Source organism: Tasmannia lanceolata, unplaced genomic scaffold (assembly GCF_043159265.1).
Source record: "Tasmannia lanceolata isolate RefF3 unplaced genomic scaffold, GAP_Taslan_0.1 ptg000015l, whole genome shotgun sequence".
In the NCBI taxonomy this organism is placed as follows: Eukaryota; Viridiplantae; Streptophyta; class Magnoliopsida; order Canellales; family Winteraceae; genus Tasmannia; species Tasmannia lanceolata.
In genome coordinates this window covers 24,566,215-24,582,266 of record NW_027518692.1, presented here as the reverse complement: position 1 = coordinate 24,582,266, position 16,052 = coordinate 24,566,215, and the positions used below count along the sequence as shown (strand labels likewise).

The window sequence follows — 16,052 nt, the reverse complement described above, 5'->3', positions numbered from 1 at the left end:
TTTTGATGGCTCGGGTTTGGGTAATCCTGGCCCTGCTGGGATCGGTGGTGTCCTGAGAGACAGCGCCGGAGAGGTCGTTAAGGCTTTTTCTGGTCCAATCGGAACAGCAGATTTGAGTGAAGCAGAGGTAAGAGCAGTTCACCAAGGCGTTCTGAGTATGGAAAGGAATAGGTTAGGCAGTTGTATTATAGAGGGTGATTCGCTTAACGTTATAAGATGGCTCAGGGGCTCTTTGATTCCTCCGTGGAGATTTCTTCATTTCTTTGATGAGATAAAAGACCTCTTGGAAGGGCTTTCAGTTATATATCAGCATGTGAGAAGATCTGCTAACGTTATGGCAGATAAGTTAGCAAAAGATGGAGTTTCTAAGCAGGTTTTAGAATTTTTAGAATTTTTACCGCCCTAATATAGTGCGGGGTTGTATCTGTCTTTCTTGGCTTGTATGTGCGTCTTTGTACTTGAAGGGGGACCTTCTCAGTCTTCTTTTAATGAATTCTGTTACCATTCAAAAAAAAAAAAAAAAGATCCATTTTTGGGTTTTGGTGTCTATGGGTAGAAGTCAAGTTTCATGGGACAATAAGAAGCAAAACACCACTGGAAGGTCCCTTACACTGAAGGAAAAGTATAATGCTAGGGTGAATTCAGCTATAGAAATTGTCAGAAAAACTGGAAAAACAATATACCATTACAGAGATTTAAGCGCACTTCACATTACAACAGGTCTGATGTACCAACTGAAAATAAAGCCTGCTGAAATAAAACGATGTCACCATTTGAGAAAAGTTTAATGTCAATGAAGGAACAAATACAGAGAACACGGCCAAAGGTCAATCAAAGATTAGTCATCTCTCGCAAATCTTTTTTTTTTTTTTTTTTGGGGGAACAATACAATATCTCTCTTGCAATCTATCAATAAACCAATACACAAATGTAGATAAAAGGAACATCTCTTTGGCCTTATATCAACAGTTCTAGTTTATGAACTTTTTCACAATTACCTAGGCTATTTTAGTCATTCATTAGCGATAATAGGGCCTCTTAGGATACCGACTAAAAACTATATGGGTATAATCTTATACGCATATAATTTTAATTGCATATAATCTCATAAGCAAACAATGATTATGATATTTTTCTGAGTGATGCTAGGGAAACCGAGACTAGGACCGAACAAATTGTTTCACGCCGCAACATCAGTAGTGAGTTGAGCAATCCCTTAAGTTTAGGAAAATAATCAAAAAGTAAAAAGTAAATTGTTCTTTAACACGTGGCATATTTTCATTGCAGGTCCCGTTTTAGGTCCTACTCTAGGTCTCCATATCATTTTCCTATTTTTATAATATCTTAGTTAATAATGGCTTCTGAGGTGGCTCTGATAACCCATTTGTAATTAAGATTAACTTAAAATAACCTTATTAGCAAATAAGTACCGATTTTGTTGGAATCCTGTGAGGCCCTTAATCTTCATTATTGCGCATGTATTAATCATTTTAGCCTAAAATGATACGTACAAATACATAGATGATGCATAGATAGATTTGTTCTTTTTTGCCCTGATATTTTTCAGTATAGCAGAGAGAAATTGAATATTTCTCTTTCAAATCTAAGATTTAACTCAATTATTGGACATCACATCGATACTCATGTTTTGATAGTGGCAATACAATTGAAAGCTATCAAGAGCCAATCAGAAGTAAGTCCCAATAGGAAAAAAGGGATTAAGTTAGAATTGTCAGATCTAAGGTATATAACAATGAGTAGATTAAGACCTAATTACCATGTTATAGTTAATAGGGTTGTGCCACTGAGAAAGTGTGGAAAGGGAAAATGCAGAGGGACCTCATAGTAATCAATTATTCCACAAGATCCAGAAGAGTAAACCAGACTATTAAATTAAAGAAGTAGCATTGCAGGTATGACAATAATTAAGTGTGATAAATATTGATATAATGAAAACATTGTACAATATAATCCCATTCCTGAAAAGATGGCCACTTCAATAGTACATGGTTATTCAGGTTCAGGAACAGTGTCCATACCTATGGGCGAGCGTGGCGGAATCCACACAAATACAGAGTCCAATATCTTTTCAAGGGACCCCATCTCACATCCAAAAATTGAAAGGGCTCATGGTACCAATCAGAACAAGATTGTACCCAACTAGTGAATTATTTATTAATCTGAATTGACAGCTAAAAGTTGGTCTATATTTGTATGGATGTATGTGTGAGGAATATGTGATGTTTGATATTTTATACAATGGTTACAGCTATCATATAGTTTTATACAAATATGTACAAAATAGGTTTTGATCTTCGTTAAATTTTAGCTTGGGGACTCTCCAAATCTATCAAGCATTTCTTTGAGAGATTCATTATTGAATCTGCTATGACTCTTGCACTTGTCTTCATATAACCACCTGAAACATTAAGTAAATATCAAGATATTGAGTTTAATATCATGACTGCCAAATACTAAAAATTGGAAGTTCAATAGACCTGATGTAACCATTACAAGAGGTACATTCTTTTCTTTCGCAAATCTAAACACCTTTTCATCTCTGCTGATTACTCCATCAGGACTGACCTGCACATGTAAAAAACAGAGAAGGCCCCACAGTCTAACCACCTACTGGCATAATGTATGTGCTTATGCTTCTTTGTGTCAATAGGTGTATAAAATGTATACTTATACATAAGTGCATAAATATAGACATATTATATATGCTATATTGAATAATTTGTTGCATTTACCTGTAAAAAACATTAACACCTAATCATGTATTATTAGTTCTCTTTATACTCAAAAGCATAGTTATGAATACTGTTTTGTTTTGGTCACTAGGATGTTTCATCCATTTCGGTGTTCTATTTTCGAAAACATGCTATAGTGGGAGAATTTTTTTTAATAGTTAAAAATTCACACACACACACACACACAAATACTACTATTCTGGGCCCATGCTATGCATGGGTGTAAAATGGTGGGCCCTGCACCATCAAAACATGAGGTGTAAGAGGTGAGCCCCACCCCGTATTGAACTGGAGGTATAAAATGGCAGGCCCCACCCCATAAAAAACATGGTCCCCACCCCATCAATAACGTGGGGTGTAAAATGGTGGACACCACACTAATGCATGGGTATGTGTGGAAAGTGGAGAGAATGGGCCCACCACATCAAAACATAAGGTGTAAAATGGTGGGACCCACCCCATCATAGCATGAAGCGTAAAGTAGTGGGCCCCACCATATGCATAGGTTTGGGTAGAGATGGTGGGCCCACCAGATTATGTGTAAGGTGGTGGCCTCCACCCATGCCTATGCTCAGGTATAAAATGTTAGGCCACACACTATCAAAACAAAAACATGAGTTATAAAGAAAAAGTTTCCAATAAAATTTTTTCTTGAAAAGAAAATGAATGATAATGGAAAGAAACATGGTTAGTATATAGGGATTTGCTAGGGACCATCGCAGAAGGCATTTCGCGGAGCATCTGTTGCATGAGAGAGCAGCCACCGAATTACATGAATAAGAAAAAATCTGAGCCTATGTGGTTGCTCTCCCATGCAACAGATGCTCCATAAAATGCCTTATGCGACGGTCCCTCGCAAATCCCTAGTATATATTATAGATATATATTACAAAAATATAAGAAACCATTTTATCAACCAAATTTAACAAAAACACACATTTTATTACTTAAAGTATCAAATTTATTGCAATGCATAAGTGAAACTAAAAATATTTAATCACCAAAATTGTAAGTGCTAACAATAAATATTACAAACATAAATGAAGATTGAATTGTTCAAAATTTTCAAAGATCACGTCTGATCTCTCAAACATAAGTGATAATAAGTCATCTTCTAAGGGCTTTCATAAGCCGAATCATCATACTTAATGACAATAGAAGGATTTGAAAAAGATACAAGTGTTGTAGAAGTGAAGAAAGTATAGGGTTTGATGGGTTTTTAGCTCTATTCGCTTATGGTGGGAGGGGTTGTAAAAGATACAAAATACCCTTCAAACAACTATAAAACAGTAAAAAAAACATGGTAAAAAAATGTAAAAAAAAAAATATAGCCGTTGGGGGGCAAGAGGCAAAACTGTATTTTTTTTAAAAAGGATCTACGGTTTCAGATGAAATAGGACAAAACAGAACGTCACTTCTAACTGAATGTTTCATCACCCCTATTTGTACAGGAATTGCCACTGGTATGAAACATTTCGTCTCGAATGGATGAAACAAAACGGCATCAATAACTATGCTGGAAAGAGATATTTTAGCCCAACTCTATTGCTTTTTTTCCAGAATGGTAGTTTTGAGAATTGCATGTTCAAACTAAGGTTATTATTCATTTTGACGTTATTGAGAATTATGTTAACTTTCAACTCCATTAGGAATCAGGTCATGATATTAGACCAAGCTCTCCTCTAGGCTCTTATATTTCCAATCCATCCTCCTCAACGCTGTTAAAAAAAACCCATCTGTCAATTGTTATCTCGCCTAAGTCGACCTGGTTTTGGCACGATAGAGTCAATACAAAACTCCTTTGACTTGCCGCAAGTTAATAAAAAACTTGCCCTGACAACTACAGACCTGATTCGACTCACTTTTACCTTGGTTGAGTGCTTGTTTTAGTATGAGTTTTTAAGCATTGTTCCTATCTAAAATGAAAGAAATTGGCTTTATAATCTTCTTTTTATATATTTTTGCTAGAATGATCAAGACTCGTACCACATAAGGTTCTCAAGGAGCTTACGCAGGTTAGGTTCTTTAGCAGAACACTGTGAATCTAGAGTTGCAACACAAAATGTTTAGGCTTGTCAAGGTAAGGAAAAGGAAAATGCCCAATGATAAGCATCAAGCTAGAGTTGCTTCCACTTGATTTGATCATATATCATATTGACCAGCTGATATTCTAGACAGGATGTGTAAATATGTTCTCTTACTAATGAATGGGGAGAACCCCTATAACTGCACTGCATATAATTCACAGGTGATTAATCTATACTTTGGTAAAACAGAAAAGGACATTCAAATACAGCTCTCAGTTGCCATTAAAAAAAGATGATCTAACTTAAACTCACCATCTAAATTGTAGGTAGGAAAAGAAGAAGACTCATATAGCCAATAAAATGGCATTCTAAAGTGCTCAATTCTTTTGTGCAAGACAAACTAAAAGGTGTACGATAGTTAGTATTATCTTAGGCGCTCTAGTCTTGTACAATTACAGCTCTCTGTCAACAGAAGGTATTTATCTTGTGTGTCTATACTTTCTCTTGGGTTCATTGCATTTCCTCGTCTCTGATTTTAACAAACACAAACAAATGCTTGTGTGTGATTATTTATTTTCTTTTTCTTGGGAATTATGGCAGGTGTTAAAAAAGAAAAAGAAAGGAATAATCAGACGAGATTATGAAATGTAATGACTTTTTTTATATCTCAGACAGAGACTAGGTGAACTAAATAACATATTGAAAGTAAGTATATAGTTGACAACCAAAACTTGATAAAATAAAATAAAATATACCTTTAGCCTGTCTTCAAAAAAAAAAATATATACCTTCAGCCTGCCCAAGGGATCTCCATCTAGGATATCAGTGCCAGCATTGTATATCACCAACTCAGGATCAAACATGCGTTCTGCAACCTGTAATTCGAGTGAAAAAAAATTTATGCTTTCGATCTACATGACAATACAATGGAAATAAATTAAAAGAAAGCCTTCACTCACATGTGCCAAATACTACAACTTAGGTACTTTTGATTGTAATAAAATACCCAATAATACATGTTATTCTTTTCATGGTAAGCTAAATTCAACCCTCAACTACAATGCCCAGTGGTGCACGCACACACATATGGGAATGAAATTCTCACGCCCTCACTTCAATAATCACACGATTTTTTTTTTGAATGGCAAATAAATTTAATTAAAAGAAGACAGAGATGGTCCAGAACAGAGAATAAGAAAAAGCATACATTGTACAATGAAAAAGGAAGAAGAGAGCCCTTTAACGAAACTCCTTTTATACCCCTCTATTCCCCTTACCCGTATTCAGACCTCTCTCTCTCTCTCTCTCTCTCTCTCTCTCTCTCTCTCTCTCTCTCTCTCTCTCTCCATCAAATTGGTGGTGATGCCTTCATATCCTCCTGTTGGGGGGATTGTGTTAGGGTTTTAAAATCAAGAATAACGATAAGAAAAACAAGGCTAATCAATGAATCTCATAGCAAGTAGAAGGAAAATTGTAGGAAATAAATGCCTTTATCAAAGAGTCACATGAGATAAATATACTACAATCACTCTAGTATGTTCTAGGCTAAGGCATCATACGTGGAGAAGGCTTCACACGTCCAACTGCAAGTTATTGCAAAACCAAACTTTAAAAAGATTCATCCATTTCTCATCCGTTCATTGGCAAAATAATGTACAAAGAACCACCTTTTACGAGAAGGTGAGAGACAGGTATAAACTACCTTGGGCGACACATGGCTAGAGAAAAGGAGAGATGGGTATAACTACTTGGGTGACACATGGCAAGAGTAGAGGAGAAAGGAGTATAACTACTTGGGTGACACTTGGGTGACAAATGGCAAGAGAAGTGGATGGATGAGTATAACTACTTGGGTGACACATGGCAAGTGAAGTGGATAGATGAGTAAAACTACTTGGGTGACACATGGCAAGAGAAGTGGAGAGATGAGTATAACTACTTGGGTGATACATGGCATAATTACTTGGGACACTCTATTTAAAAGATAGAATGACACATGGTAATGGGTGGTTTTGGTAGGACATAACTACTTGGGGCTCTCTCTTTAAAAGAGAGACCGACACATGGCACGTCATAAATATCTCAATACAATATTATAAAATTACAACATAAGTAAATATATGAGACAAAAAAATGTTACACCCCACAGTTTCCTAGTAGTAGAGTCTAGAATAAAACAACTAATAATCTAATGATCTATGAAACTCTGGACAATGTGTGCTTTGAATTTCTGATCCATCCCGGTCAAAGGGAGGAAATCCATCATCGAACCAAATGGAGGTGATGGTTGGCTATTGGCACCTCCATCTACGTCGGTATACTCGAAAAATACTGGCTAGATGTCCTCATCAATGGTCCCCCATCATTATCTTCCCAAGTCGTCCTTCATCATTGAGAGCTTTATTATGTCACCCTTGTATGCTCTATATATGATTCCTTCTAAGAAATTGGTCTTTTGTCCCAAGATATCTCGCCCCATAGTCACCCTGCTATTTTTATTTTTTTGAACAGTTACCCGACTATTTTTATTTTTATCATCCAACATCCAACTTCCATGACTAACCCCATACTTCTATTAGATGATAAAAAACCACAAGTAAGTTCTCTCCTCCCCAAATTTTCAGTCATTTACCTAGAAGCGCTTTATTCACGACTTTAAGGTTGCGAGAGTCTCATCCACCTGCTGACTTGCTCAATACGTTTAATAACCCAATTGAGCACCTGAACAAAGACAAGTAGTAATCGAGAGTTTGGCTAAAATTGCCCTAATAAGAGTAATCATGCCCCCTAGCGAGATGAGATTTTGTTTCCATGAAGAGAGATGTTTTCACACTTTTTCAATAATTGTATCCAAACTCGCTTCTTTGCTCTACCCTCTCAAAGAGAAAGGCCTAAATATGGGAAACTGGTCCACTGAACACCCTAGCAACTCTGCATATCTCTTGTCTTTCTTCACTAGAAAGTTAAATGCCCACTAACTTTTTTTTGAATGATTAAATGCCCACTAACCTTGATTTGCCAAAATTAGCTTTTTGCCCATATATAATCTCATAGCACCGAAGGACAACTTTCAATTTCAAAACTTTATCCTCATTCGTGTTGTTATAAACCAAAGTGTCATCGGTATATTGAAGATGAGTAATTTCTAAACCCGGGGATCTAACTATGAATCATTCAATCAGACCACATATGCCTCCCTTACCAAGCACTCTACTAAGAGTTTCAGCCATCATAGTGAATGAAAAAGGAGACAATGGATCACCCAACCTCAAACCCCGAGATGATTTGAAAAATCCTTTTGGCGTGTCATTGAACAAGATGGAAAACAATGCTAAAGATATGCGTCTTTTTATCCATGTTCGCCATCTAGACCCAAATCCCATATGCCCCATCAAGTAGTCTAGACAATTCCAATCAACTATGGCATAAGCATTTGCATATCCACCTTACAGACAATACCCTTGATCGAATTTCTGGAGTAATATTCCACCACATCATTAGCTATAGAAGCTCCATCAAGAATTTGGCGATCTTGGATAAAAGCAGATTGATTTGAGAAAATGATTCTCCTTGGTGCTTCTCAAATTCTTTTCAGGTAAATGAAGGAATTTCCAACCACATGTGAGAGCTACCTCATTTCACAGATTCATAGAGGGAAACTACTTTCTCTTTCTCTTTTTCTAATATCTAGTTGCCATTCAAAAAAAAATAGAGACGACAACTCCAAGGCGGATTTTTTAGCAAATTTTGGTGTCAATTGTATAAATGACATTTGTTGGCATTTTGTGTCGAATATTTAGTATTCCTTTTGTGTGAGCCGCTCCTAAGTTTCTTTTGTTTTGTTGTACTCTGTTGGGCTTTTCTTTTTTCTCTTGATTGTTTTTTTCTGTTCCTCTTTTAATATATTTCATCTGTTTAAAAAAAAAAAAAATAGATATGCATGCTCTCGAATAATATCAAGTAAAAAATTTATAATAATTTGCATATAATACCTCATACGGGCATTATTGAACATCAATCAAATGAAAATAGGTCAAAGAAGATGAAGCTTTTCAGGGATAGAGTAAAAGGTATTTACCTTAAGCGCCTCGTCTAGTCGTTCCAAATACTCATTTGTTTTGGTACCACTCTAAGCATTACAGGAAGTAAAATTGTCACAACGAGAACAAATACAGATTGCATTACAGAAGCATTACAAAAACAATAAAGGGCATTGTCATGGCATACCACTAATTCAACCTTCTGATCAATGTATCTCCTTGCCTCAAAATCCTGAAAACATAAATAATTATTTGGACATTATTAAATAGGAGAGCATATTTATCAGTGATGTTAATCCTGGATAAGGAATATGATGCCCGAGTTAGTCACAAACTTATAGAATTATGATGTGAGGATATATAGCAAGAAAGTGTCAGAGCTAAAGAGCCCTAATATTATCTTGTGAGAAAGGTAAGAACTGTAATATTATCTTGTGAGAAGGGTATCTTACAAAAGGATAAATTCCAGAGTTGAACATGTCTAGAATATAAACTCTTCCTGTCAGCACAGATGCTATAAGTGAAAATCATAAAGATAAGGTCAAACAACGACAAAATGCTAGGTCAAGAACCCTACTGTCATTACAGAAGTCCATTTCATGGCCATTCCCTTGATGCGCATCAAGATCTATAATCATAACCCTGTAAAGAAATGCAGTCAAGAAAGAAAAGTAGAACTCGTGAAAATGCTAAAAAATAAAGATATATTAATCCATATTTCCCAGTCCAAGGACGAAATCCTCTACTGTTAGATTTTGTTAACAGCAACCACCTACCTCGAAATATTTAAACGAACAAATGCATAATGAATGCAGAGAGAAATGTCAGCATATGCACAAAATCCACCTCCTGCTTCCCCAGAACAGTGATGAAACCCTCCACCAACATTGATGGCCCACCCTCGCTCCTTTGCAAGTGGCGCCGCCAAGATGGTGCCCCCCACCTGCAGTATATCTTGGTATATTTTAATACCATATAGAATATTTATTTGATATAATTACGTAAAATGTATGCATGTATGTGTGCATGCATTTATATCCTCAAAAGCCTACCAAATCAGGACTCTTACCTGTTTGCGGAATGGGTAAAGAACTTTCCTCTGCACAAGGCAGTTGGGAAGCATTGCAACAGGGGGGACCTAAACCATTTAATAAAATGAATCATTCAGATTTACACCTCAATAACTGCAATAAACATTAGGTTCGCCTGACAAAATCAGCGTACCCCATAAGCTCATAAGATCTCTAAATGCAAACAGAATCCAAACTGACAATAACATAAAGAAAAGATGATGTATTGACTAATACATATATGCAATAAATGTTAAGAGTAAAAATTTTGTTCTAGCCATGCCCTGTTCAAAGGTCTTTTTAAATCAACATCTAATAAACAAGATTGAAAATCTAGAATCTAGAAAAGAATGTCTAGGTTATCCAGGCATGGGCCGCATGACACAAACACGGCCCAACAAAGAGAAATTGCAAAAGGGGAAATGATCGTTTCCCAAAGAAACTATCTTGAATATGTTACGTTGATCCAAGAATTTCATGGTGTGTAATCCTTCCAAAAATAAATAATGACTAACTTCAATACATAACGATTCACAAATTATAGAGGGAAACAAAGTTTGAGATCCATATATTCTCTGGACAACTAAACCTAAATTTTAGTGTCCGTGGCATCTGATTTCATGTTACCTCAATTATAAGGGAGACTTTCAAGCTGCTCTTTAGACTGCTCAAGTATGATTCCGAGTGCACCTGCTCAAAAATTATACAAATAAAAATTAAAGTAACTTAATCAGTAGTTATGAAGAAGATCTCTCTTTGATAATGTTCATCTCATATCGTTTATATCAACCTAATATAGAGCAAAGTTATGCGAGGAACAAAAGTAGAAACAATTCAATGCAGAAAATAAATAATTGCAACAAAGATCAAAAGTCATAGAGCCTAATATACATTTTCCTACAGAAATTATGAGGATCAAAAGTCGTTAAAATTAATTTCAAAAAAGAAAAAGGAATTCAATATATTTTGGGCGATGATATTTTCACCCCCCTGCAGTACGCATTCGCCCCACTTTTAACGTGATTTGACGTCAAAAAGCGTTACAGTTGCCCACTGTTCATGTGTACTACCGCGTGCGGAGGGGGGGGGGTGAAAATATCACTGCCCGCTGTATTTTTAGTAAATGAATACTTGTCAAGATAATATAAGTTCTACATATTCAAATTTCCAATGCCACTACGCATAGTCAAGTGATTAAGCACATTATTTTTTTTAATGTAACAAGAAATTATTACTATGGTGCCAACCGAAATGCATCGCCGGGGACGAGGCGTCCTACAACACAATGACAGTTACACCATACCCCTAAGAGGAAAACAGCAGCTATATACTCCTCCAACCCATGAACCAACAACCACTGACAGTTCCATTATGTATGTAAAACTCATTTTGATTAACTGACAAGATTTAACTGACTGTCATTGTTCGAAAAAAAAAAATTTTGATTTAACCATCTGAAATGAACCACCTTGTATTGCTGGCCTTAACCGATGTCATTCCATCACCGCAAATCTAGAAACCTCATTCAACCCGCAAATGTCAAACCTCCAAACTCATAGAGCTTGGAGCCAGTTCTCAAACTCTCAATCCAGTTCCTTTTTGGACTAATGCCATGGAATTCCAGATCTTCCTCTACAGTGAAAAGATTTAGATGAATTTAAAGCACCAAGGCTGTCATAAAAGCAGCATGGTTCTTATCGAGTTAAATCTTTTGTATAAACACTTTTTTTGGTAGGTAAGCTGAGAGATTGAACCTCCAACCTCTAGGTTGAAGAACAAAGCCTTGACCATTCAGCTAGAGGCTCAATCCCTCTAAACACTCATTCTCGAGTAAGATCATTAACTAACCATGAGAGTAATAAAATATGTGTTAACGTCAAATAAGTAGGCCCTCCATCAAATCATGAAATGAACAATGAATTGACATTTACAGTGATGGTAGGGTAAGTTTAAAAAGGAATCTTAAAAATCATGCCCATGAAAGTAAATTAAATAGAAATAATTAAGAAGAGAAACAAGAATGAAAGCTTAGCTTACCACTAGAAGATCATCTTCAGAAGCTTCCATCGGCTCCACTATCCAACTCTTATCCAAAACACCATCCGCCATGAGGAATCGACATATGCGACCCCATTTCGAAGAATCAAATGGATGCCTACATAAATTATACTAAATTATTCAGTTACATAAATTGGGGAAACAACACATTTCAACTTCAAATCTAGAATACAGAGTTTTTATATGGTCTAAAGCCCGTAGAGTCCAGTATTTTTCAAAAAAGTATTGTACGACCAACACCCTAGGATGATCCAAACCGTCCATTTGTTGGTCCGCAACATAAATAGGTTGTGCCCAAAAAATCATTTCCATAGGATGATCGAGGTTTCCTTAATATGCAATTCCTTTATAGATCAGAGGGCCTAGGATCATCCTTGGAAATGATTTCCGGGGCACAACCTATTTACCTTGTGGCCCAACAAATGGACGGTTTGGATCATCCTATGGCGCAGGCCGTACAGTAAATTTTTTTTTTTTTTTAAATACTGGACTATACGGGCTTGCACCATATAGAATATCCATACAAACCCTAATCCAATCATCCACTTCATTTCCTCGTACTATTGTAATTTGATTCAAATTCGATCCTAATTTCACGAATTGAGCCCTAACTCGAAGTAGAAAAAATAAAACAAATATAGAAACACTGGATTAAAATAAAGAGAAAAAGGAAAACTTACAGTTTCTCGATCCCTAGAAAAGCGATGTCATAGGAAGATGAGTAAATTACAGGAAGCTGATGAAGATAGAAAGGTGAAATTACACGAATAGAAATTCAAAATATACGAATAAAATATAATAACGGTGATTTTTTATTATTATTTTTTTTTTTGAGTTTATAAAGTGAAATTACCTTCGTGGGAGGAATATCAAAATAGAGCTTGCTGGAAAGGATGCGGTTTTTTCGGAGGGTTTCAGCGTCTGTTTCAGAAGAAGAGGAGGAAGGTTTCGAAACGGTGGCATCGAACGAAGGTGCTGTTGCCATTACCTTGGTAGGAGGAATATCAAAGTAAGCAAAAAATAAGAGAGCGAGAGAGAGAGAGAGAGAGAGAGAGAGAGAGGGGGGGTGTTAAATGGTATTGTTGAGATACACTAGGGTTAAAGACTGGTTAATGGACTCTAGCCATGTAGGCCGCTACATCTGTCCATTATCTTATTAGTCTTATATTAGAACATACGTGGGTTATATTATATACCCAATAATCTCCTCATATGTTCTACATATAGCACAATATAGCACAATATACCCAACAATCTCCTCCTATGTTTTACATATAGCACAATCCAATAGATAGATAATGTGATGTTCAAACAAAATATTGAATCATCCATAACACCATATCAAAAAAGATTTTTAAGCCAACTGAAAACAAGAATACTTTTAAGACTAACCAAGAGTTTCAGAGATAATCTAAACTCAAACAAAAGCAATTTCACATGTAAGTGAACTATTTTTTCAACTGAAAAGAAAATAATAGTCTCCACTGCTCTATAAGGATTCACTCATCTAGTAAGTCATCCTTATCAAAATCTAAATCGAGGCAAGTTCTTCCATTTTTGCCAATTCCTGTAAATTGCCAAATATGAATTTTATGAAAATGAATCCAATCATTAGTTTAAAATACAAAAGTATTTAGTTCTACCAAAAGAACTTAGTACAATTTCATAATGGCTGAAAAGTAAATATCAATAAGCATCAATGTCAAGTTTCATTCAAGAACAAGACATTAACAGTTTTTTCTGCAAAGAACCATTCCATGTTTCTATTTGGAATGTTACAGTCATCATATCCAAATTACCCAACTCAAATTGACTAAGTCTAATTCTGACACTAGTTGGGTTCGTCTGCATGGATCATTTTCTTCAATTATCTCCTATACATGGTCATGTTCTATGTTATGTTCCTAGCCATCAAGTATTTCCTCATTGTTTCTACCCATGTTACTTTCTATTTGCCCCTACCTCTTTCTTTTTAACACGATTTTTAATTCTACGATTTCAAGAAAAACATATTTGACAGACAAATTTTTCTTGAGAATTTTTTCCTTTCTGATATTTAGAGTAAAATGATTGAATTATGGTTAATTTAGAGGGATGTTGTCATAAATTGAAGGTACCTCTAAGTAAAAATTGAATAGGGTTGGTTCTCATTGTAAGAAATTTTAGAAATATAACTATTATATACAAAGGTAAAATGGTGGGTTATTTTCTTCCACGCTTTGCATTTATTTCCAGTTGTGTCCTACAGCCTTAATTCCCCTTATATCCCACAGCTCAGGGCATTTTTGTCATTCGCATTTGCAAGAGAGAAAACGTAAGAAAATTTCCTTCTTCACTCTGCTTTTTCCACCACCAATAAGATCTCTCCACTTGCCCACAAGTCAACATCAACAATCAACGCTAATCTTCTTTCAAGAAAGAGGAATGCTAGCCTCACGCGGGCAATTAGCAGCTTGAATAGAAGCGGGCCACTATTGGTCCAGTACGATCCACTATTTAGGATGATCCAAACCGTCCATTTGTTAGGCACATGAATAGTTTTGTGCCAAAAAATCATTTCCATTGGATGATCCTAGCCCTCCAAGTTTTACAAAGGGACTATACATTATAGAAACCTCAATAGATCGGAGGGTTGGGATCATTCTATGGAAATGATTTTTAGGACATGCCTATTCACGTTGTGGCCCATCAAATGGATGGTTTGGATCATCTTACAGTGGCCTTATCGTCCAATATATTTCAGAAGGTACTGAATGGCCCACATTATAGGATGATCCAAGCCGTCCACTTGATGAACCACAACATGAACAGGTTGTGTCCTAAAATCATTTCCATAGAATGATCCTAATCCTCGGATCTAATGTGGTTTCCATAATGTACAGTTCCTCTATAGATTGGAGGGTTAGGATCATCCTATGGAAATGATTTTTGGGGCATTAACTATGCACGATGCATCCCTAACAAATTAATGGTTTGGATCATCCTACGCCCATATATTTCAAAAGGTACTGTATGGCCCATGTTATAGGATGATCTAAACCGTCCATTTGATGGACCACAATGTTAATAGGTTGTGTCCTAAAAATCATCTCCATAGAATGATCTTAACCCTCCGATCTATAGAGGTTTCCATAATGTAGAGTCCTTCTGTAGAATATGGAAACCTCTATAGATTGGAGGGTTAGGACATCCTATGGAAATGTTTTTGGGGCACAAACTATTCACGATGTGGCCCAAACAAATGGACTGTCTGGATCATCCATTCATCCTACAAAGTGGGTGGTAGTGAACTATACGGCTACACACCACATTAGAATCAGGGCTCATTTATTACATTTTCTTTATGGGTTTACATGTTAGTAATTTACTTTTGTGTGGACCAACAGTGGCCCGCTTCTATTAAATTGGCTCCGTGTGAGGTTAGCATTCCTCTCCAAGAAAAAGGTTAAAAACCCTCTTCACATACTTTAAAAACTATCTTGTACTGATCCCATGGGAGCTCAAACGCCATATCAGTGAACATTGCATCACTGTCCATCCACCAGAGGAATTCCACCTCAAGGTGGGAGAGAAGGAGCTTTCGGATCAAAGGAAGCTTGGCCCAGAATCCCACCATTTCAGCATCAAGAAGTGCCATGTTATAGAAGATCTCCATCCTGTGAAGCCGACAATAATCGATCTTGTTCTTGATAGATTTCAGAAGATACCGATCGCCTACAGGGTTTTCGCATGCCTTGGGAGAGGATACAGTGGCGAGGAGTACGTGGGGCTTACTGGGGCCAATGAAATTGGTGAAATTAGGGTTTTGATTGAGCCATTTGGAACGTTGTTAGTCTCAATCGGAGATTTTCGGGCCCAAGCTGTAGGGTTTGTTGAGAACTTGAGGGGTTTCATCGTCTTCTTCTTCTTCATTTGGTTTTAGTGGTTGGTTGTTTTGGATGTTGGTCTCAGCTTCTTCGAGGACTCCGTGGGGTTAGGATTGTTTGCGAAAGGCGAGATGGCGTCGGATCGTTGAAAGCACTGAAATCTACATAAGCTCCAATTAAACCAGTGAACATAATGACATGATCCTTTGCCAAGGCACGGGGGTTCGATTCTTCCTTT

At 36.5% G+C, this 16,052-nt stretch overlaps 1 protein-coding gene across 2 annotated transcripts; it reads right to left on the bottom strand.

Moving 5' to 3' along the window:
• Positions 1-1,916: 1,916 nt before the first annotated feature.
• On the bottom strand, positions 1,917-13,016 carry HDA2 (histone deacetylase 2). 2 transcript variants are annotated; one of them, XM_077353995.1, is made up of 13 exons: positions 12,802-13,016; positions 12,629-12,684; positions 11,928-12,045; positions 10,518-10,580; positions 9,890-9,958; positions 9,597-9,763; positions 9,398-9,462; positions 9,273-9,334; positions 9,008-9,052; positions 8,859-8,909; positions 5,569-5,655; positions 2,499-2,586; positions 1,917-2,419 (listed from the first exon to the last, which is right to left on the bottom strand). In XM_077353995.1, exons 1-13 carry the CDS (start codon positions 12,931-12,933, stop codon positions 2,319-2,321), a joined length of 1,104 nt encoding a protein of 367 aa, XP_077210110.1. In that variant the 5' UTR covers positions 12,934-13,016; the 3' UTR covers positions 1,917-2,318. The 2 variants fall into 2 exon arrangements, with proteins under 2 accessions (XP_077210110.1, XP_077210111.1); XM_077353996.1 differs by having other exon boundaries at positions 9,273-9,319; positions 12,802-13,012.
• Positions 13,017-16,052: the final 3,036 nt, after the last annotated feature.